Here is a 25,000-nt window from a genome sequence, read left to right on the forward strand (position 1 = left end):
GAACCAAAAGAACTGAAGTTGGTGTAAGTCAGGAACAAAAACAAAGTTGCTGGAAAAGCTCAGCAGGTCTGGCAGGAGAAAACAGAGTTAACGTTTTGGGTCCGGTGACCCTTCCTCAGAACTCAGACCCGAAACATTAACTCTGTTTTCTCCTTCACAGATGCTGCCAGACCTGCTGAGCTTTTCCAGCAGCTTTGTTTTTGTTTTTTACCCTCCCTTTGTGTCTGTAATGGAGGTTTACTCTCCCTTTGTGTCTATAATGGAGGTTTACCCTCTCCTTGTGGCTGTAATCAAGGCTTTCCCTCTCCTAGCAGCTGTAAATGGAGGCTTTTTGTGTTTCGGAGGCTTACTGTGAGTCCTGCTTTTTTCTACTTGTTACCCAAAAGAAAATTGTGTTAAACCAGAATCTCAAATTTCTACAAATTATGCAGTGCTTATCTGATTAAGTGGCCAAGTTAACAATTTCCCCAGCTCTCTGCTCCTGAAGTATGAACTTCTCTTGTGACCTTTACTGCTTAATTTTTCTAGCCCTGCCTTGTTCTCTCTGTGGGCTATGACACTGACACTTGATTAAAGCTGCAATGTTTTAAAGAAAAATGACTGCCCTTTCAGCCTGAATTACTGCTTCATTTACAGTTTCTATTTTTGCACAAAGACCATTTGGTTTTGACTCTCACAATCTTCAATTTCTGGTCAGTTGCTGCACTGGCTCAGGTCAGAGTCAGGAGACTCCCACAGAGCACCACTTCAATGTGCAACCTATACCTCTGCCTTGGAACTTCCGATTTCCTTTGTCCCTGCACATCATCTGTCAGGTCTGTAACACTCTCTGTATTGTCCTTTGAAGTATTCTTCTGCACTGGGTGTTGCCATGAGGTTTTTGGGGTACTGTTGCCTAGAATTAACAGTATCTGTTTAGCTCGAAGTCTTTTGGATCATGAGCATGTTCTTTTCATCCCCCTTTCATCCATGTATACAAGAGTTGAAACAATGGCAGAGAAAGACAGAGGAACAAAAAGATTGTGGAAGAAAGTGAAGTACAGAAACAGCTCAGAGATTCAGTTTTGGAGTAAAGATATGAGTGGCCCTTCCGAATATACCTGTTCTCTCTGGGGAGTCTCTGTCTTTGTTTAGCACATTTTCCTGAATGCAGAGACGAGGGTAGGAACTCACCACAGAACAGTGGCATTTGCTAAGACTTATGCAGCGACAAACCTCAGATCTGCCTTGTTTGATGTCCACTCTTGGTAATGCCGCAGCATGTTGGAATTCAGAGATAACAAGTTGTAGAGCTGGATGAACACAGCAGGCCAAGCAGCATCGGAGGAGCAGGAAAGTTGATGTTTCAGGCCTAAACCCTTCTTCAGAAATGGGGGAGGGGAAGGGGGTTCTGAAATAAATAGGGAGAGAAGGGCAGGCGGATAGAAGATGGATAGAGGAGAAGATAGGTGGAGAGGAGACAGACTTGTCAAAGAGGCGGGGATGGAGCCAGTAAAGGTGAGTGTAGGTGGGGAGTTAGGGAGGGGATAGGTCAGTCGAGGGAGGACGGACAGGTCAAGGGAGCGGGATGAAGCTAGTAGGTACGAGATGGGGATGGGGCTTGAGGTGGGAGGAGGGGATAGGTGGGAGGAAGGACAGGTTAGGGAGACGGGGACAAGCTAGGCTGGTTTTGGGATGCGGTAGGGGGAGGGGAGATTTTGAAGCTTGTGAAGTCCACATTGATACCATTGGGCTGCAGGGTTCCCAAGCGGAATATGAGTTGCTGTTCCTGCAACCTTTGGGTGGCATCGTTGTGGCACTGCAGGAAGCCCAGGATGGACATGTCATCTGAGGAATGGGAGGGGGAGTTGAAATGGTTCGCGACTGGGAGTTGTTTAGTGCGAACCCAACGTAAGTGTTCCGCAAAGTGGTCCCCAAGCCTCCGCTTGGTTTCCCCGATGTAGAGGAGGCCACAACCGGAACAGTGGATACAGTATACCACATTAACAGATGTGCAGGTGAACATCTGCTTGATGTGGAAAATCTTCTTGGTACCTGGGATGGGGGTGAGGGGGGAGGCGTAGGGGCAGATGTAGCACTTCCTGTGGTTGCAGGGAAAAGTGCCAGGTGTGGTGGGGCTGGAGGGTCATGTGGTGTGGACAAGGGAGTCCCGGAGAGAGTGGTCCCTCCGGAAAGCAGATAAGGGTGGGGAGGGAAAAATGTCTTTGGTGGTGGGGTCGGCTTGCAGATGGCAGAAGTGTCGGAGGATGATGCGTTGGATCTGGAGGTTGGTGGGGTGGTACGTGAGGATGAGGGGTATTCTGTTTTGGTTGTTATTGCGGGGAGGGGGTGTGAGGGATGAGTTGCGGGAAATGCGGGAGACAAGGTTGAGGGCGTTCTCGACCACTGAGGGGCGGAAGTTGCGGTCCTTGAAAAACGAGGACATCTGAGATGTTCGGGAGTGGAATGCCTCATCCTGGGAGCAGATGCGACGGAGGCAAAGGATTTGGGAATAGGGGATGGCATTTTTGCAGGAAGGTGGTTAGGAGGAGATGTATTCTAGGTAGCTGCGGGAGTCGGTGGGCTTGAAATGGATATCGGTTTCCAGGTGGTTGCCAGAGATGGAAACAGAGAGGTCCAGGAAGGAGAGAGAGGTATCAGAGATGGTCCAGGTGAACTTAAGGTTGGGGTGGAAGATGTTGGTGAAGTGGATGAACTGTTTGATCTCCTCGTGGGAGCACGAGGCCGCGCCGATACAGTCATCAATGTAACGGAGGAAGAGGTGGGGTTTAGGCCAGTGTAGCTACGGAAGAGGAATTGGTCCATGTAACCTGCAAAGAGGCAGGCATAGCTTGGGCCCATGCGGGTACCCATGGCCACCCCCTTTGTCTGTAGGAAGTGGGAGGAATTGAAAGAGAAGTTGTTGAGGGTGAGGACGAGTTCGGCTAAGCGGATGAGGGTGTCAGTGGAGGGGGACTGGTTGGGCCTGCGGGACAGGAAGAAACGGAGGGCCTTTAGGCCATCTGCATGGGGAATGTAGGTGTATAGGGACTGGATGTCCATGGTAAAGATGAGGTGTTGGGAACCAGGGAATTGGAAGTTTTGGAGGAGGTGGAGGGCATGGGTGGTGTCATGGGCGTAGGTAGGGAGTTCCTGGACCAAGGGGGAGAAAATGGAGTCGAGATAGGCGGAGATAAGTTCATTGGGGCAGGAGCAGGCGGAGACAATGGGTCGACCAGGGCAGTCAGGTTTCTGTATTTTGGGAAGGAGATAGAAGCGGGTGGTGCGGGGTTGGGGAACGATGAGATTGGAGGCTGTGAGTGGGAGGTCACCTGAGGTGATGAGGTTGTGGATGGTTTGGGAGATGATGGTTTGGTGCTCGGGGGTGGGGTCATGATCACGGGGGCAGTAGGAGAAGGTGTCGGAGAGTTGGCATCTGGCCTCAGCGATGTAGAGGTCAGTGCGCCATACTACAACTGCGCCTCCCTTGTCCGCGGGTTTTATGGTGAGGTTGGGATTGGAGCGGAGGGAGCAGAGGGCTGCATGTTCTGCGGGGGAGAGGTTGGAGTGGGTGAGACGGGTGGAGAGGTTGAAGCAATTGATGTCACGACGGCAGTTGGAGACGAAGAGGTCGAGGGTGGGTAGGAGGCCTTGGGGTGGTGTCCAGGAGGAGGAGGTGTGTTGGAGGCAGGAGAAGGGGTCAGTAGGGGGAGGGTTAGGCTCACGATTAAAGAAGTAAGCGCGGAGGCGGAGGCAGCGGAAAAACTGTTCAACGTCCAAGTGTGAGCGGTATTCGTTGATGTTCGGGTGGAGGGGGATACAGGTGAGCCCTTTACTGAGGACTGACCGTTCGTCCTCAGTAAGGGGGAGGTCTGGGGGGGTGGTGAAGACTCGGCAGGGCTGGGTGCTGTTGTCTCCTCTGGAGCTGCTGGCTGTGGAGGCGGTGGGTGGAGCGACGTCGGCGTTGGCGGTGGGTGGAGTTGTGTTGGTGTTGGCGGTGGGCGGAGCAACGTCGCCATTGGCAGTGGGCGGAGCGGGGTAGGCGGCGGCAGCACCGATGTCGGCAGGTGCGTCCTCAGTGTCTGTGGTGTTGGCCTTGGAAACGGAGGCGGTGGCATCAGCAATGGTGTCGATGGCGTTCGCTGTACCGGAAGTGGCGTACCCGGCGGCGGAGGATGTGACGTCATCCATGGGTGCTCCGACAGTGGCCACATTGCCAATGGCAGTGGGCAAATTGTGGGGAAGGTCCTGGGTAGTGTTGGAGATTTGGCGGGTGGAGGAAGCCTGTTTTGGGTGGCAAGCACCGGTAAGTTTACTGTACTTATGGCTTTTAGTGTCCAATTCCCCACCCATTGAGCTTCTGATTTCACATGTACCACCTCAGACTGACCATATATCAAAGAAAGGGATCCATAGTTTTATTAAAAATATCACAATGTAAGTGCATTCTGAACGCACTGGAAACATATTACTTTATCCACTCTGTAATGGAAACTTGAGCAGTTAAAAATAAATGGACTCCCATATAGAGTGAACTGATGCCACTAATCTCATGAAGCTATCTCAGCTGATCTGAATTTTAAACTACTATGTTATCATGCCGCCATCTGCTTATGTTCTACATAGACATATGAACCACAATTATGCAAATGCAGCTCATCTGCTGAGGTGCTGGAAATTTGTGTGCGCATGAGAGCCAGAAGTCTGTGTTGCTATTGGCAGGAACTCAAGCTCTGGGTGACTGGAATGAAGCCAAGTAATAGAATCATGCTCCACATGGCGGCATGGTGGCTCAGTGGTTAGCACTGCTGCCTCACAGTGCCAGGGTCCCAGGTTTGATTCCACCTGTCTGTGTGGAGTTTGCACATTCCTTCTGTGTCTGCATGGGTTTCCTCTGGGTGCTCTGGTTTCCTCCCAGTCCAACAATGTGCAGATTAGGTGGATTGCCCAGGGATGTCCATGAGAAATGCAGGGTTACAAGTTCAGGGTAAGCGGGGTGCTGGGGCTGGGTAGGATGGTCCCCTTCAGAGGTTTGGTGTGAACTCAATGGGCCGAATGGCCTGCTTCCATAATGTAGGGATCCTATGATTCCATATTGTGGTGGTTGCATTCCATAAGAGGGGCTGTTAAGGGCCAGCTTGTAAGTGTGGAGAGGGAGAGGGTCCTGGGGTGTAAAATTAGATGGAGGGATGGAAGTTTATATTGTTAAGAACAAGTTCAAGAAAAGGAATTGGGTTCTCCCAAGTAATTGTTCCTTCCCTCCTATATGTTTACGGACATTTCTCTTTTCCTTGACATTGCTTTTTTACCTTCCAATAAAAGTTAGCAATGGACAAGAAAATCAAACATACTGCGCATGTAAAAATGGCCAATTGCCATGGTGACGTGCTGGATGTTTAAGCACGTAGACTGTGCCTCATCTGACAGACAGGTAACTACTGCCACTGTAATTATATATTTTTTTCTTTCTGATTCATAAAGAATTTCTCTGTGAAAATAATTAACCTGATATCGAAAGTGGAGCCCAGGAAGGAGGTTTTCCGGTGTTCAGTGGTTGCTGCTGTGTATGGAGGCTTTGGATCATTGTCATTCCAATATTTATCTTTCTCAAGAGCTGGTAAGTTCTGATGCATTTCATCCACGGCCAGGAGAGAAACCTTAAAAAATCGTCAGAATACATAAATTATCAACTCAGCTGAAGAACAAAATCTCTGTACCATTACCTAATCAATAACTCACAATACTGAATAAGCAGGAATCCTTTGAGTCCAGTAAGCTTTCTCCACAGTGCTGAATAAACACAAATTCCACATAGTTACATGTTAAACTTAATTAACCCACTGACTAAGCATATTTTGTTTAGAGTTCTGAACAAGGATATGGGTTACTGTTTATTCAGCAGCTTAAAGTTTAAGCACTGTGCCAATGTTCACAGTTCCTTGTTATTCTGTCTGAGCCTTGCACTCTTTTACATTAGAAATACAGTCATCAAATCAGAAGAATCCAGACAACTATGGAAAAGATTAGCCATTATTTAATGCGATAATTGCAGCTACATTTAATGCTATGCTCTGCTTTGTTTTGCTTCAAGATTATTTCACATCTCCATTCCCATCAATTGGAGACAGTGCTCACACGATGAGTGACAAAGATAATTTTATATACTTTTGGAGGCTAAAAGCCCAACAATTCAACTCATCCGAGAGTAAAGACACATTAGTTTGATCTAATAAAAATAAGGCTAAGCTCCAATCCGCTTTGATACCTGGAAGTTTATGGTGCCAACAGTCTTGCAAGAGAAAGATCTCCAATGCTGGAGTCTCAACCTTCTTCAGTTCATTCATTGGCAGCTAAAGCTTCTCTAACAGAATGCTAGGATTTATCCAGACTAAGGTCCTACCAGCTCAGCTCAGTGGAGTTCAAGACTCCATCAGCTGGACTAGTAAGACATTAATGTCCATTGACCCACTAAATCATGAACCAGGTTCAACAATTATAATTCATCTGTTTACATTTATTCCTTCATTGGAGATGCATGCTATTGGCTAAGCCAGTCTTAATTGGCCTTGAAAGTGGCCAATCACAAGAACTTTGAAAGGGGTGGTCAGTGACCTTCTGAAACTGCTGCGGTCAACAGATAGTAGGTCTTCCTACTATGTGGATAAGAAGGGAGTTTCAGAATTTTGACCCAATGACAGTGAGGGTACGACGATATCACTCCAGGTCAGCATGGTGTGTAATTTGGGAGGGAACTTGGATGGTGTTCCGAGGTATCTGCTGTCCTTGTCCATTAAGGTGATAAAGATCATGTGTGTAGAAGGTGCTGTCAAAGGAGCCTTGGTGAGTTGCTGCAGTGCAGTTTGTTGATGGTACACACTGTTGCCACTGTGCATTGGTGATGAATGAAGTAAATGTTGAAGATGGTGAATGGGGTGCTAGTCAAGTGAACTGCTTTACCCTGAATGGTGTTATGTTTCCATGTATTGTTGGAGCTACATCCATCCCGGCAAGTGGTGAGTATTTTATGACACTCCTGACTTTTGTCTTATAACTCATAGCCAGGCTTTAGGAATCAGTAAGTGAGTTACTCACTGCAGAATTCTCAGTGTCTGAGCTGCTCTTGTAGCCAAGTAGTTATGTAGCTGATGCAGTTCAGTTTCAAGTCAATGGTAACTCTCAGAGGTTTCACTGAATGTCAAGGTGAGATTCTGAATTATTGTAGATAGTCATTGCCTGGCACTTGTGGCATGAATGTTGCTGGCCTCTTAGCAGCCCAAGCCTAAATGTTATCCAGCTCTTGCTGCACATGGACATGGACTGCTTCATTATATGAACATTGGGCAATTATCAGAGAACATCCTCACATCTGACTTTATGATGGAAAGAAAGTCATTGAAGCAGTTGAAAATGGTTGAGCCTCATGATAAAGTTCTAAGCTTAAACCCTTGTTGTTGTTTCTGCCATTCCAATTGTATGCAAGGCTTTAATATCTATAAATGGTCCAATGTCTACAACAGTAGCCAATCATTACTGTGCATTATATGCGCACAAACAGAATGCTACAGCCATAACAAATGATTGACTTTTCTGAAACTTCCCCTTTACTGACAGGACTATAGTGGATGTTTATTCTTCCAATTTCTGAACAGCAGGTATCTATAACAGTTTATTGATTACCTGGAAATTTCTGTCAATGAGCCAATTTGCCTCAAAGTCATCATCATCCTCACCGAAAGGGTTAATCAGTTGCTCAGCAACCTGTGAAGATTCAAACAAGCGTGTTAAATGAAACTGGCCTTTCAGATTTATTATTTTTCCTGCTTTCCCTTGTTACATATACTGAATATACAGAAAAGACTGGCCATATTATTGATTTCTCTCTTGCTTTTCTGAAGATGTGGATTCTTGATCTGCTAAAAATTCACAGCTAGAGTTCATTCTAGAAAAGTGTGAGGTCATGCCATTTGGAAGGAAGAATCAAAAGGCAAATTATTATTTAAATAGAGACTCCAAAAAGTGCAGCAGAGAAAGATCTAGGTGTTCTTGCATGAAACACAAAAAGTTAGTATGCAGGTACAGCAAGCAGTTAAGAAAGTGAATGGAATTTTGATCTTCATTGCAAGGGGTGGGGGACGGCATTGGAATTTAAAAATAGGAAGTTTTATCACAATTGTACAGGGTGTTGGTGAGACCACACTTGAAGAACTACGCGCAGTTTTGGTCCCTGTATTAAAAAAGGAATATACTGACATTAGAAGCTTTTCAAAAAGGATTCACTAGGCTGACTGTGGAATGAAGGGGTTGCTTATCAAGAAAGACTAAATAAGGTAAGGCTTTATTCATTAGAGTTTAGAAGAATGAGGGGCGATCCTATTGAAACATACAAGTTTCGAGTGATAAAAGCAAAATACTGTAGATGCTGGAAATCTGAAACAAACACAGAAAATGCTGAAGAAACTCAACAGATTTAGCAGCATCCGTGGGGAGAAATAGAGTTATTATTTTGAGTCTGGTAATGGTTCTTCAGAAGAAGGGTCGTATCAGACTTGAAACATTAACTCCAAGATTCTGAGGAAGTTGAGGCACAAGGGAGGCAGTATTCATCCTCAATGCTGAAATTCAATCACAGTTCAAAGGACACAGAATTACAGAATCTTAACTAATGCGCAAAACTAATGATTGTTTAACAGCCAAAGTAATGCTACCTGTAACCTTCCCTGCAATAGTTGTCACATTCAACTGTCTACTCTTTGTGAACAATGAGATTGACCCATATATCTGTTTTCTTTAATCTTTATTTTTTGGACTCACCTCATTTCTAATCGGTGTGTTGCATTGGTATTTCTTCCCATGTGTGGTAATTAACAAACTCTTTGTGTTAATTCAAGAAGGCTTGATTAAATTGGCCCTTTAAAAGCATAAATTTAGTTTGGTCTGGGAGAAAGGTACCCACAAGGGACGGGACCCTTTTTAAATTAACCTTGTTGCATCCGACTGAGGGGATGGGTGAATAAAGAAGGGGAGTCAGTTTATCCCTCTTTAGCCAGGAACTTAACAGTTTGGGGTGTCCCATCTGGAACTGTAGTGTGTTGGGGAACCTTACTGTGTGTCATGGTCTGGTTATAACAATACCAATGAACTCAGTACAAACCAGTGAACATGAGACCTTGTGGTTCCTAGAGTTCAGGACCATTAACATAATCAGTTATTTCTATGCAATAATGTATTTTCTGCTGCTGATCAATATCTGCAATTCAAGTCCATTGGAGTAAATCACAGGGGAAATTTTATACCATTATAAAGGAAATTTGATTTATTAAAATTCTTGCTTCAGTTTATTTCTTTCCTCTTCTACTCTGCTCTACAAGTACCAGTCGCCTAGGGTACCTCAGCCATTCTTCATGTGTCAGTCTGAAGAAAGGTTATCAGCAGGAAATCAAACATAACAAGGCATGATAGTGTTCTCATTTATTGTCCCAAGACATGTACTTTCCAGCATGAACTACTGTGGCAACCCTGGCTGAATTTTGTTCCCTCTGTTGTCTCTACTTCTATCCTTAGCACAGGCGTATGGAGATGTAGTACAATGACTGCTGTTCTGGATGAGATTCCCTAATTTAACACTGTCAGATTCAGGACCTCAGGCCTACCTAAATGACTCACTTCAGCACTGAGCAGTGAATTTATCAACTAGCCTTCTGGGGAGCTCCTAATAGGGTTTCCAAGAAAGCTTCTCATTCTCTGACGTCCGCCAAATATTCACTCAAGATTAGACACCTGTTAATTATTTCATATCACATCCACTTTGAGACATTACCTTAAGCCAACCAGCATAAAAGAAAAACTGCAACAAGGTGAAGACAGGGATGTAGAGGTCAAGCTCATGGCCTGGATACCCCTGACTTGGATCGAGAAACTGCCGACCAACTAGGCAGGCCAGAAAGAAGCTGTAAACTGCAATAGTGACGACCTGGGATATAACAAACACAGGTAGAAATATGAATGCAATTCAGACCCATCATTATGGTTAGAATCAGACCCTGTTGTCTTTTATTCTACAAATCAATCATGAAATTACTTCATGGGAAGTTTTAATTTCTGGTTGTTTGTGAAGAAGAATGATACACAGCTCGTCCAGCAACTAAAAATAGTGTTAGAAATATATTGCTTTAGCCAAGAGTAGAATCAATCTGCTCTACATCTCTCCTTTACTGATATGGAGCTATTAGGTTTTGCTCTGGACACCATTGATAGTTTGGATGATGTGCAGTCTGCCCTGCACAGAGAATTAATAAGTACTCATATTTTTAATCATGTTGATCTTAAATATGTCAGTGACTTGCATGAACTGTGAAATTCTGCTCAGTTCAATTTGGACCTGTCTCAAGTTAAACCTGTATAAGTGTCTAACTTTATGATAAACTATCAAGATGCAGATGTAGATTTCCTAAAACCAAAATAACTACTTCATGTTTTGCAATACAGCTGTTTATCTTTTCAGGAAGGATGGAGGGCTGTCAGGCTAACATTGTTTTTATTCATTCCTGAGAAACAGGCTATGCTGGCCAGGCCAGCATTTATCATCAGTTCCTTAAAGATTCAACCACATTGCTGTGGGTCTAGGGTCATGTGTAGACTAGACTATGTAAGGATGACAGCTTTTCTTCCCTAAAGGATATTGGTGGACAGATGGGATTTTAACAACAATTGACGGTGGTTACATGCAACCAACTTCTTAAAACAAATTAAAATTTGAACATCTGCTGTTATGGGATTTGAACGCGTATGTCCAGAACGTTAGCATGGGGTTCTGGATTACTAGGCTAGAGAGATTACCATTACACCACAACTTCCCTGCATTTGTGCCAATATCAAATCATAGCTACAAATCCTCAGAAGCAATAGCAGGAAGTATTTTCCTTCTTGTCTGAATTATCGGAAGTAATTCTTTTCCCTGAGAGAAAATAGCGTACCTGCCCAATCTGTCAGCCTCAGTTACATTCTTTATGTATGGTGTGGTGTATTTGCCCAGAGCAGCTCTAATTCACTCAAAACTGTGAATCTTACCTGTGTGTAAACGAGTGGGACACTGATCCAGTCATAACTGTACAGCTTCTCACACTGGCTGCGCAAGTTATTCACCTCCTGTAGGAACAACACAATTAGATGTACAGTGGACCTTTCTCCACTTCTCAATTTCCAAAACAGGGACATTGCAACATATCTATAGTTCCATTGCATTCTTCCTTCAGTCTGACGAGTAGTTACAAAGCGGTCCTTGAGAATATTGATTATGCTATTCCTTTTTGCAACGTCTTCTCACCCTGCTTCATCACAAATTGTTTTGGTTTGGTGTGAACTGACACTGAGATCTGATTTGGTTTCGATACTGCTCACTGTTTGAAATACATAATTTCCCGATTTGATTTAGGTAACCTGCTTAATTTGCTGTACAGGTAGTTCTGCCATAATGCGTATTTCATTAACGTGAATTGGCTGTAACGCGATTGATGCATAGTGGACGCTATTTAGTCAACACAAAATTTCTGCTGTAAAGGAATAGCGATTTTCTATGGTGATTTCCCTATAACGTGACTTTTTATGGCGATTTTCTATAGCGCAATTTTCTACAGCACAAGATCACACAAGAACGCAAGTATCGTGCTATAGGAAAACTATCTGTACCATAACTAGTGCTCACCTGTAGCTGGATTGCACCACAACCAATCACTCCTACCCTAACAAATCCTTCCCTCCACCTCTCCTTTGCTGCAAACTGCTAAATCCCATCTAAACTGTGCTCAGGATCTGAAATCTGATTCCTATCAGTGTCCACAAATGGAAGTTTGGGATGGTGTGTTGAAACTTCTGAACTTTACTCTTGAGTTTGGGAATCTGAGGTTCAAGCAAAATAAAGCTGAGTTATAACATCAGGGTTAACAGCATGAGGCCAAAGGCTTGGTTATGGCCACAAGCTCAAGTTCCCTGCGAGATGTGGCAGTACTCAAATGGAGAACACATGGAGAAGTCCAAACGGAAACACAAAAGCATCATTGCCCTTGAATCACCCACATCTGGGCAGGGCAAGGGGATCATTTTAACCCAACCAATTTGGCAAGAAACTGATGGCATCAGGTGTCTATTTCACACCCTACCATAAGTAATTGAAAGTAAAATGTGGCGGGGTTTTAAAACAGGCCACTGACCTGCTTGTATTGGTTTCCTGGTGAATGTTAGCTGCATTTAATCAGATTGTGAGACAAGCAGCCACCTCAGCAAAATGTTACAGAAAGTGCAAGTATTCATAAGATTTTTACTGATGTAGATAAGGATCTTTAATGCTTGTTTTGATCGATAATTTAAACTGGCTCAAATTCAGGGATAAACAGAGCTGAAAAGTCCGGGGTGAACTCAGAAAAACAAAGCCAGTTTTTATTTTGAACAACATTCAACTGCGAGCAAACCACAAACCGATGAGGTACAATAAAGCTTAAATGACAAATGGCAACAATTTAAAATTCATAGGCCACCACATTACGGATGTAAAAGAATTGAGGTGCCACAGTTAAAGTTTCAGGATCTAAGGTGGAAGTTAAAGAGCTGTACGTCAAATGTAGTAATCTCTGGATTACTGTGTTGCACATTAGTGAGTATAGGAGCAGTAATTTAGGACAGAATGTTCGGGGAAATGGCACAGGATAGAGATTTTCAGATTCTTGAGGCCTCAGGGCCTGTTCTGGGGCAGAAGGGACCGTACATGGCACATGTGTATACTTCAGGCAGAACTTTGGATCTCTGTGGGAGGTTGACTAGGGCGGAGATTCAAACATTTTGTTTTGGCGGGGGAGTACCAGGATGTAACATAATGAAGTAGATACAGGGCGCTGAGAGGACTCAGAATGAGAAACATCAATATAAAGGCCAGTTCAGAAATGGGAGGGAAATGTGAAGTTAGGCTAGTGTGAGTTTGAATTCATGTGAGTGAATAGGATTGGTGAATTGCTGGCACAACTAGCCACATGGGATAGAATGACACTTGCAGAGACCTGGCTCAAACAAGGCAAGAAAACTGCAATGAATATTCCTGTGTATGAAGGAAAGATAGTGAAGACAAAACAGAGGAGGCTAGTAGTACATATCAAATAAACTGTGACAAAACTAGCAAGGAAGGGATGTATTTTGAGATTCAAAGAAATATTTTATTTGGCTAGAATAGTGGAACAGTAGATGAACTATTATACTGCTGGGTATATGCTGTGAGACACTAAATTGTGGAAAGGAGATAATGGAGTAAATATGCTGACAAATTTTAGAAAGTTTCAAGAACCATGAAGCAATGATAATAGGGGAACAGCAATTATACTAATATAGACAGGAAAGCTAAAGCTGTATAAAGCAAAGATGGGGAGGAATTCCTATGAGGTAAACAGGAAGACATTCTTGGCTAATATTTAACCAGGCCAATAAGGAAGGAAACAGTGCTGGATATGGCTTTGGCGAATGAAGTGGCAAAGTGTATCATGTTCCAATGGGACAGCACTTGGAAAACAAGGATCGCAATATCATGCAATTTAAAATAGTTATGACGAAAGTCAAAGAAAGATAAAATGGGAATATATTCAACTGGTGAAGGGCTAATTTCAGTTCGTTGAAAAAGGATCTGGCCCAGGTTGAATAGAATCGAAAGTTGACAGGTAAAACAGGAAACAGGAAATGGAAAGCCTCCAAAGAGAAGATGGTGCAGGTTCAGATAGATGCACATTCCTATGGGGGGGGGGGGGGGGGGGGGGGGGGGGGGGAAGGGGAGGAAGAAATGGCATCCAAAACTAGAGATCCATGACTGATGAAAGAAATTGAGTTTAAACTTAAAATGAAAAAGGAAGCTTAGAATAAATATTTAGATCTGCAAGTACAGTTCTGAAGAAGGGTCACTGGACTCGAAACATTGACTCTGCTTTTTCTTGACAGATGCTGCTAGACTTGCTGAGTCTCTCCAGCGATATTTGTTTTATGAGTATAATCAACACAGCTAATACGGGTTGGTCAGCCTAAGATCAGCAAGAGAGAAGGTTTGAGATGCATTAATCTTGCTCAAGTTAACTTGGAGTGTGGGAAGATGGTGTGCCAGTCACATTCACGCTGTCAATGGAGTGGCATTATACCAACTTCTTCTGAACTGGTATTGATCTAGGAACATAAGAACATAGGAACAAGAGAAGGCCATTTATCCCTTGAGTCTGTTCCACCATTCAATCAGATCATGGCTGATCTATAGCCTAACTCCAAATAGCAGCCTTTTATCCCCCCTTCTGTGTTTTATCCTTAATGCCTTTGCTCAACAAAAAATTATCTTAGCTCAGATTTAAAATTAACAACAGGTTAACTCTATTTCCCTGCACAGCTTTATTAGTTTTTATTATTAATGCAGTGTTGTTGCTAGACAATTATTCTTTTTGATATGTATTAACAACCTGAGCTGAAGATTTGTGGATGACATAAAACTCAGGGATAATAATAAGCACTGATGTGGCTGGCTTGTGATAGACTTTCATCGTTTGATGAACTGGCTGATGAAATTTAATACAGAGAAGTGTGAATTGATTAAATTTGGTAGGAAGTATGAGGAGAGGTGATGTAATCTAAATGGTGCGCTCAGGGGTTGTCAGAACAAAAATTCTTGCATGTAACAAAGTAAGTTGCAAAGGCTGTTCATGGATTTAATAATAAAGGCAAGAAACCCAATGACAAGGAAATTTTGGTCAATGTCATAAAACACTGATTAGCCCACAGCTCGAGCAGTGCAGAGTAATTTTTGCTACCACATCTTACACTCAAGGCCTTGGAATGGATGCTGAAGAGATTTCCTAGAATTTTATGTATGCTCTAGCTGAAGGAGCCCTTGGCTCATTGTCCTCTGTTGTTCGTCCTCAACTGTTTTCTTGGCAGTTTTTTTTTGGCAGTGGTAGTTTTCCATTACTTTCTACACCCACGGGAAAAGAGGCAAGTTCGAAAAGTACATTAGCTGGACCAGGTATTAAACTGAAACTGTTGACATTATTCTGAAAAACATATTAGTTATCCAGCCACCTGAGCTAACTAGTCCCATGCTAGAATAGCATCAGGAATTAAAGACTTCAACCCATTTGGGGGCACTGGGGAAACTGGGGTTTGTTCTCTTTACAGTAGAGAAAGTTAAGGGAAAATTTGATAAAGTATTCAAATTCAGAGTAAATAAAGTGTAAATCTTTGGCAGTAGGGTTGATAAGCAGAGTACACAAATTTAAAATAATTGCAAAAAGACCAAGAGATGACATGTAGGAAAAAATACAAGCAGTGAGGAACTCTGATCTGGAATATGCTGCCTGAAAGATTAGTGGAAGCATATTCAACTCTAATTTTAAAATGGAAATGGATGAAGACTTGAAATAATAAGAGTTGCAAGGCCATGGGGAATGGTAAGGGAATGGGACTAATTGAGGACTTTTCGAAGATCTGTCACAGACGTGATAGACCAAATGGCTCCCTTCTGTGTTTTATCATTCCAATGATTCAATGATAGTGGAAGTAATGTTACATAAATTTTCATGAAAGCAAAATGCTGACAAGATAAGAAGTAAAATAGATTCACAGTATTCGTACCTGTGGTGTGTGCCAAAAATGTCAGAAAATCAATGTTTAATGTCACACATTGCTGCCACCATGATGTGTAAATATTTCCAAAGTCTGAATGTAATTTTGAAAGTGTACTTGAACTGTGCTCCAGTATATCCAGCTTGTTAGAATGCTGCTATAGTCCTGATTGAGGTTGTTCAACATACATCCTAAGTAAGCAATGTGTGTGTATCTCTGGGACTTGATTTTTGGTGATAAAAGTATTAGAACATTTTTCACATCTTTTTTTTTCCCCTGCTCAATACTGATTAAACAAAACAAAAACAAAATCTGTGAATTATTCCTGGAAACTGATAGAAACTGATTTTAAAGCAGCCGGCAGATAGATGATTGGTGGATAGACAGACAGGTTGTCGGATAAATTGTGCAGTCACCAGTAATGATTGCAAATATTTCTTATTGGGTTTGATTCAGACCTAAAGATTTGAGTCAGACTCTAAGGACAAGATGATATGGTTGTCATTTTTTTTTTTGCTACAGCATAGATCAGAGAGATAAATATAAGAATTGTGGATATGGAATCGTAAGTGCCAGTAATTCAGAGTTGGGTAAAAAAATAAACTTCTTTATTATAAATTAAACTTTTGGTATGTGATTTACATTTTAGAAATTCATGTGTATCCTATTAAAGAATAGACTAAAAAGAAAGAATGTTAGTGACTCTAAGCATCTAAGAACTGCTTACCTGCAGGAAAAAAAGAAATAGATTATAGAGTGACTATCAATCTGGGCCATGTTTATATACATCAGGAGAGCACTAGAAAGTGCCTAGAAACATGTGACTTGAAATTCCCTTTGGCTGAATTTCCATTTCTTTGGCCTAAATGATCAACAATGGCAATTGTCGCCATTGCTAAGGTCATGTTCCCAAAGTTTGAGCACTCAGCTGTCCTCTGACTGACAAAGTAGGCTTATTAAATGTGTTAATTAAGGCCCAATGATGCAAATAGGACCCCATTTGCTATTTTGAGTTCAGAATGGGCAAAGTAAGTGTGTAATTTGTTGGGGTCAGAATGAATAGCCTGAGCTGTTGGCGCTGGAGCTGGTGCGCTGACCTGTGCACTCAATCTGTCGCAGTCTGACTGACTGCCTCCCTGCCTGCTGGTAGTGAAGCCAGGAAAGCGCCATCAACTCTGTGCAGGGCAAAGTCTACTCCATGATCTTCAGTGCACACTTGAACCCATCCTCCAACCTATGTGAAATGGCTACTTTTGTGCTAATGTTACAGTAAGGGGTCCACACCCCTGGGTGAGATGTCAAAACTCATTTGCTCAATGAGTCTTTCAGCCAATTAGTGGAGAATATTGTTAAGAATATTGTTAATATTTCAGCTCACATCTATCTGAGGCCATGTGTCTGTGATAAATTTCCTCTACACTTTAAAATTCCCTTCTCATTAAGTGTTCACACGTTATCTACTACTCCCTCATTCCCATTCCTCTGAAAGTCAAAAGTAGCTGAGTTGTTAAAAAAAAGTACATTTGGGGTACGATTTCACTCAAGGAAGGGGCTGGCAGCTGACAGATGCACCTGAAGGAAGGGCAAAGGTGGTGACTGGGTGAAGATACTCACTCTGAAGATGTGTGCTAGAGACACATAGTCACTGATTCGGTCTTCCTGTCTTGCTTTCACTGCAAGGTTGACAAACCACACACAGGGAACCCAGAATTTATTGTGAGCAGAATTCAGACTCTCAAACTTCTTGTGTTCATCTGGGGTCATAAAACCTGGAAGGACAAAGGTGACAGACAAAGGACAGGGTGAGGAAATCACTTTGTGATTTATTAAATGGCTGCTGTATGCCATGGCTGGGATTTTCTGCACATAGCCCATAATTTCCCACTTTGTTGAGGGTGGAAATTAAATATTGGTGAGCTCAAAAGCAGAAAGCCTGGCAAAAACAATTCTATTCAGTTATACTTGCTCTTTTCGTGGAGGCATTAATTCAAGCTGAAGGCTGGCTGCCGTATATAGACTCATTCAAGCGCTAACTTTTAATTTGAGAACTTCAGTGGTGAGTGACATTAAAATATTTCATTACTGCGACATCACAAACAAAACCCACTCCTGTTCTCACTGAAACATTTGCAACATGGGTCACCAGAAGTGGAAATTTCAGTTGACCTTCCTCAGGGGTACTGAGGTCAACTATGTCCACAATTGCTGCTCCGACTCAGATCAGAGTAGGTCAGAGAATGAGTGTGATACCCATTGGTCTGTATGGCTTGATACTCAACTGGGTAGAGAGCTCTTTCGGTCTTTCTATGGCAGTGTTTCCCTTTTATCCACCTCGTTTATCTCCATGAGCTGACGTTTCTACAACTGAGACAGCAAGTACTTGGCTGACTGCTGCTAAAGTCTCCTGGACTGACCATACACCAAAGAACCGATTCTCATCTGTGCAGTCTGTCTTTCTCCTATCTCATCCTCCCTCCTCAGGTATTCCAGCTCTGTGCTCTGATTCCCCTTTCCCTTGTCTTTGCTTTTCCAGTTGTCTTCTGGTTTTTTGTTGTTGAGTCAGATATCTCCCCGCTCATGTCTCATCTCCCTTCACACCCCTTCTTGCACTTGCTCTCCCTGCTCATCCCCCCACTACCCCCACTCTCATCCCCCAACCTGTTGCTCATTTTGTCCCCTACTCCCCAGACATACGTGGAGCTGTGCCTGGGCTGGGGGTCTGGCTCTGGGCTCTTTTCTGTCAGCCACCATGTTGTATTTGCTCACCTGCTTCCATCATGTGCCTCATGGTGGGAAAGCGTTTGTAGACAGCGGTGCTGACTGAGCGGAAGGTAAGGATGGAGGCCAAGTTGGCATAGCGCATCAACGTTCTCCGCAGCATCCTGCCATACTCATCTGTGCCTTGGACGTGACAGGAAACAGTGCACATTAGGCGGTCCAACCATGGCATGCTCTGGTACTGGTTCCACCAGCGAGACACAACCAGACTCACATAGAAACCTGAGGAAAGATATGTGTCATCACAATGGGCAGCAAAGTAGGACCCAGTGGCGCACTGGCTACCTTCTTGATATGAATATTGTCTTATAAAACATTACAGATAAAAACCTTGATCAGGAAGGAGGACAAAGGGGAAATATTGGTTACATAGTCAAATGGAGGGAGACAGCTAACAAGAGGGTTTGGAAAGGTATTCCAAAGTGAAAGGACATAATGCTTCTGTCCAAACAAGGGTGGACTGAATTGAGTTGGATTTTTCAAGCTGATCTAGATGGCATGCTTTCTGATAGACAGTCAAATATGGGAATTGAAATAATGAGTAACGTATGCAAGTCACAAACTATTTCCTTTTCCCTGTTTGTAATATATAATGAATGTGAAAACAAAGCCCTCAGAAAGCTGCAATCATACAAACAACAAGACATTCTTTTTTACTAGCTCTTAAAATTGGACTGTTGTCACATCATGATTTAGAAAGGTAGATGCACAAAGCAATGTTACTTTGGAACTGATCAGGATTGTAAATAATCATTTATTCTAATACAAGTTGAGGGGCAAATGGCCATTTACGCTTTGTATGTTTTCAACACACAAGTTAAAATTATATTTGGAAAATCAGAGACCAGGAGTCTTATGAGTACCTTGACATTTGATAACATTGTCAAAGAAAATAAAGGAAATTGTGAAATAATTAAGACAGAAATTCATTAAAAGCAAAATAGTAGTCAAGGATAAATTAATGTCACTAAAGTGTGACAAGTACCTAGGCTTTGATGATTCTCTGCTCTGGATTTTAAAACAAGTAGGTGAGAACATTACAAATGCTCTAATTATGATCTTCCAAAGTTCTCTTCATTTTGGAAACATTTCTTCAGATTGGAAAATGGTGCATCCTAAGAAATCGAGGGAGTTATAAACCAATTAAGCCAACATGTGATTGTTAGGAAATTGTTAGACCCTATAGTTAATGATTGTGTGACAAAACACCTTGAAGCTTCCAAGTGAGCAGGGAGAGCCTGCATGAACTTGTAAGGATTGAGTTTTTTGAAAAGGTCACTGGAATGATGAACAGGGGAATATGAATTTGTGTTATTAATCTGGACTTCCAGAGGGCATTTGATAAAGTTTCTCATAAGAAGCTAGCAAGCTGTAACGTAGCAAATTGAATGCAAATACTTGACACACAATTGAATGAGCTGAGTGGTGGGACAGAGAGAATAGGAATGACTGGAAGACACTCTAATTGGCAGGATGTGACGAGTGGTGTCCCACAGGACTCAGTGTTGCAGCCTCAGCCACTCACCATATTTGTTACTGATTTAGATGGTGGGGCAGAAAGCGGGATATCCAACTTTGCTGAATTGTCAATCGTATAGAGATTGGCAACCTTGTGAGTTTTGCTGACGGATGCATAAAATTATAAAGTGGTATTGTTGGATTAACTGAATGGACAAAATTGTGGCAAATGTATCCCAAAGTCATCCACATTAAATCTAAAAGAACTAGAACAGATCATGTTCTAAATGCTGAAAAACTGAATCAATGGAGATTCAAGACACATTTTAGGGGTTATGGTGTTGTTAAGGTGCATTGAACAATAAGATGTCATGAGTAGGTAAAGAAAGTAATCAAAAGATTAATAGAATACTGGCTTTGATATCTAGAGGATTAGAATATGAGAGGGTAGAAATCATACTTTATCTGTACGCAGTCCTGGTGTATTGTGACCCACTGTGGGCACCACACCTTAGGAAGGACACCTCAGTCTTAGAGGGAATACAGAAATACATTTACCAGAATTATATCTGGTTGCTAAATGTTAAATTAAAAGAAAGATTACACAAGCTAAGATTTTATTTCCCCAATATTCGAAGGTTAAGAGTGATTTGATGTATCCTTTAAGATTTTAAGTGAAACGGATAGGGTAGCTACAGAGAAACTGTTTCTGCTGGTCATGTGATGTAGAATAGTCTTAACCCTAGAGCCAGACCTTTCTGGAGTGAAATTAGAAAACACTTCCACATAAAATGGGCGGTAGAAGTTTGGAGATAGCAAGAACTGCAGATGCTGAAGTCAGTGATAACACAGTGTGAGGCTGGAGGAGCACAGCAGGCCAGGCAGCATCAAAGGAGCAGGAAAGTTGATATTTCGGGTTGGGACCCTTCTTCAGAAATCAATGGAGATTCAAGACACATTTTTGAGGTTATGGTATTGTTTAGGTGCATAGATCAATAGATGTCTTGAGTAGGTAGAGAAAGTAATTAAAAGACTAATAGGATACTGATCTTGATATCTAGAGAATAAGAATATGAGAGGGTAGAAGTCATACTTTGTTTGGTAGAAGTTTGGAGTTCTCTTCCATAACTTGCAACTGATGCAAGATCTCTTGTTAATTTTAAACAGCTTGTTAATTTTTGTTCTCCAAATGTGTTTTCTTTTCGGAGCAGCTACACGTATTTTGTGGAATCAGGCGTAGCACTTCAACTACCTCTAACTCCACAAGAAGTTGAACTTCAGAAGCTTTAGGGATCTTTTTTGGATAGCTGCTGGTTAGGCTGTTCAAATTATGGAAGCACAGACTGCAACAATGGCCAATGAGTTTACCCACAATGCTCTGAGAAAGGTGTAGGAAACTTCCTTTAATCAAAAACAGGCCAAAGTTCACTTCAAATATTCCCAGGTTCATCTAAAACAGACCCCAGCCAATTTAGCAGTTGTTCAAATGGCCGTGTGGATCTAGTGTATTGCTAAATAGGTTATTGTTGGTGGCCTGCTGTAAGACCATACAACGTGTCTACTGATGGTGAATTTCAATCCCCCATTCCATAAGTGTTATACTGAGGAGAACTTATTTAGGGAAAATAATCTCAAAGGAAACTCTGCCAAAAAATTCCAAAGCTTAATTTACAAGCGGAGGGAAGATCAAGAGAACAGGCTGATAACAAATAGAATTCTTACCGAGCACAAACGACATCGGGATCAGGTCAGCATAATTGTTACAGTTGATGGCCATTTTCTCGAAGAAACGCTTTTGGCTCTCTTCCAGCATAAACCTACAGACATCCCAGGAATAAATTCAGAATAACATAACTGTTAAGCAGAACTCACAACTTGCTCATTTCACATTATTATTTTGGTGAAACCAAATGATTGGCCAAAACATACAGTCTCGAACAAGTAGACTTGGAAAGAGTAGATAAATCAGTTAGTACTGGTTACTTGCCATCTAGCTTGCATTTCAAAAGCTGTCTAGAGTGACAACTGAGAGGAAAGACAGGAGGTAATGAATTCCAGTCAGGTCATGCGAGGAAATCATAAATGGATGAATTTTATGCTTTTTTGGCTAAGTTCAAGTTGTGTTGGGCTTTTTGGAGTTTCTTGCTTCAAGGCTTAGTGAACTTTCTCATCCTATTTTACTGAACTCAGCTCATTAGTTATATACCCCAATCCACGGTATGTCTTATGTCCAATTTCTGCCCCAATATACCATGCACCTTTCCCAGTATACCTTGCAACCGTGGATATCCGCCAAAAGGCTGGCAGCCCTTGTACCCATACTGTCTTTAAAATTCTGCAGACACCCAGATGAGCATTGACATTCTGACATAGCCCTGCATGACCAAGAACGTGTGCACAAGATGTCAGAGAAGAGGAAGGTGGGACTGTGATTCTCCAATAGATACCTGGAGGTCCTACCAGTCTGGCTTGAGATTACCACCTAGGTCATTGCCATCTCTAGGCTGTGAGGGAACAGCCAGTGATGCAGGAAGAAGGGAGTCTGAATATTACTGAAGTGAGGTGCAGTGTTAACAAAGCATTTAACAAGCATTAATCAGTGTCATTTGGCATCTCACTCCTGCCAAACAAGAACTATGTTACTTGTGAAAAGAAGAAAAGGTGGAGCATGATGATTTCGAGGTCAAAATGGTTCTCATTGCACTTGTCCACACATATCATCATAGCCCGTGTTGCTCACAACCCAATAAGATTCTATTCATAAAAGCTACAGGAGAGAAATATGTCAATTATCACAAATGATTCTAGTATTTACATTCCATAAAAAGTTTCACCCATTCTAATTACCAATGTCCATCTTGCTCTCGAATTCCTCTGTCCGTGTTGCCTCTTGATTGAATTAAGCTCTCTCTGTATGCATCAATACTATCCATCATGTATAAACAATGGGCTGAATGGCCTCTTTCTGCACCATAACAATTCTGTCATTCTGCAATTTTTAACTTTTCTATGTGGCAGCAAGTTCCCGATTTTACTTACTGTGTGAAAAGTAATTCCTCTGACGTTATTCATATGTTAGTGGCTGTCATTTATTTAGGCCCAGTTGATTTACATCTTAGTCTTTTCCACATCCTTAGCCTGCTTATTATTTCCTGATATTTGCACCTCCTCAATTCTGGTCATATCCTTGTGAATATTTCTGCACTATTGACACTAGGCGATGATGCAATGAGTCTTGATTTCCACCATGTCATCAAGAAAGAACAAGAAGGAGATTAAGGTATCCTAGAGACTCATTTTGGCACACAAGTGATTGCCTCATCTTATCAAGTCTGTGCTGGCTGTCTGTACAGCCTCATAGCCATACAAATTCATTTCCCTCAAAATGCTCAACCAACTTTCTTTTGAAATCATTAATTATTTCTGACTCAAGCATTCTCATAGGTATTCAGTTTCAAGTCATTGCCACTCACTATGTGAAATAGCTCTATCTCAAATCACCCCCTGTTTCTCTTGCCCAAAATCTTAATTTTCTGTTCCCATGTCCTTGTATCATCAGCTAATGGGGACTGATTTTCTTTGTCCACCATTTTTTACCTATCTTGTACATCTCTATGAAGCCTTTTCTTAATGTCCTGTGCAGCTTCAACCTATCCTTGTAGCTAAAACCCCTCAGCGCTGGTCCTGCTGTGGTAAATCCCCTCTGCACCGTCTCATAGATCATCACATACTTCAAAAAGTGTAGTGACTAGAACTTGATGAAATACGCCGGTTGTGATTCACGAGGGCTTTACAAACATTCAGCAAAACATTGACATTTTTGTACTTAATACCTCTATATATGAATCCAGGATCCAATGCAGAAAAAATACATAGAAAAACACAGAAACTAGGAACAGGAGCAGGATACTTGGCCCTTTGAACCTCCTCTGCCATTCAGTACGATCACAGGTAGAGTTGTGGAAGTCTACAGCACAGAATAAAGGCCCTTTGGCTCATTGAGTCTGTGCCAGTGAAAACAACCACAAAGTTATTGTAATCCCATTTTCCAGCACTTGGCCCATGGCCTTGTACGTTTTGGCATTCCAAATGTACATCTAAATACTTCTTAAATGTTATGAGGGTTTCTGCCTTTACCACCCTTTCGGGCAGTGAGTTCCAGGTTCCCATCACCCCTCCGGTCACATCATCTCATCTCATTGATGTGCAGTTTCCCATTCTCCCAAACCCTGGACACAAACCAGATGCTGACATTTTCGGACACAAAAGCCAGAGAGTTGGTGAATAGCAATGGTGAATAGCAAAAAGAAACATGGATGGAGAAGATTAAATATGACGGTAAGCTAGTCAGTAATATAAAAGAAGATTCCATGAGTTTCTTTAGATACATAAAGGGCAAAAGAGAGGCAAAGGTAGACATTGGGCAGCTGGAAAATGACACTGGAGAAGTAGTAAAGGGGAGCAAAGAAATTGCTGAGGAATTGAATAAGTACTTTGCATCTGTCTTCACAGTGGAAGACATGAGGAATATCCCAAAAATTCAAGAGAGTCGGGGAGGCATGAGGTGAGTGTGGCCATCACCAAGGAGAAGAAGCTAGATAAACTGAAAGGGCGGAAGGTGGATAAATTGCCAGGACCAGATGGACTACACCCTCGAGTTCTGAAAGAGACAGCTGAAGAGATAGTGGAGGTGTTAGTGGTGACCTTTCAGGCATTGCTAGAGTCAGGGAGAGTACCAGACAGCAGGAAAATCGCTAATGTAACTCTTCTGTTTAAGAAGGGAATAAAGCAAAAGACCGAGCTTAACCTCGGTCCTTAGTAAGATTTTGGAGTCCATTGTGAAGGATGAGATTTCTGAATACTTGGAAGTGCATGGTAAAATAGGGCAAAGTCAGCGTGGTTTCATCAAGGGGAGGTCATGCTTGACAAATCTGTTAGAATTCTTTGAGGAGGCAATGAGCAGGTTAGACGAAGGAGAGCCAATGGATGTTATCTACTTGGATTGAGGTTGTGGACTTGCTCACCGAGCTGGCTTGTTTTCGTTCAGACATTTCGTCACCATGCTAGATAACATCATCAGTAACATCATCCTATTATGCGGACAGAACTATAACCACAAAGATGTGAATAGAACAGACTTCATGGCTGCCTGAAA

At 42.3% G+C, this 25,000-nt stretch overlaps 1 protein-coding gene across 1 annotated transcript; it reads right to left on the reverse strand.

The window, feature by feature from the left end:
* Positions 1 to 5,484: 5,484 nt before the first annotated feature.
* On the reverse strand, positions 5,485 to 21,658 carry LOC109928221 (bestrophin-1-like; the record flags this gene model as incomplete). Its single annotated transcript, XM_048592630.1, has 7 exons — positions 21,568 to 21,658; positions 18,376 to 18,609; positions 17,224 to 17,378; positions 11,047 to 11,124; positions 9,797 to 9,949; positions 7,657 to 7,737; positions 5,485 to 5,636 (listed from the first exon to the last, which is right to left on the reverse strand). Coding segments are annotated over exons 1-7 (944 nt in total), but the record flags the coding sequence as incomplete, so codon positions are not given.
* Between the last annotated feature and the right edge of the window lie 3,342 nt (positions 21,659 to 25,000).

This window comes from Rhincodon typus, unplaced genomic scaffold (assembly GCF_021869965.1).
Source record: "Rhincodon typus isolate 14 unplaced genomic scaffold, sRhiTyp1.1 hic_rhity00001580, whole genome shotgun sequence".
NCBI classification, from domain to species: Eukaryota; Metazoa; Chordata; class Chondrichthyes; order Orectolobiformes; family Rhincodontidae; genus Rhincodon; species Rhincodon typus.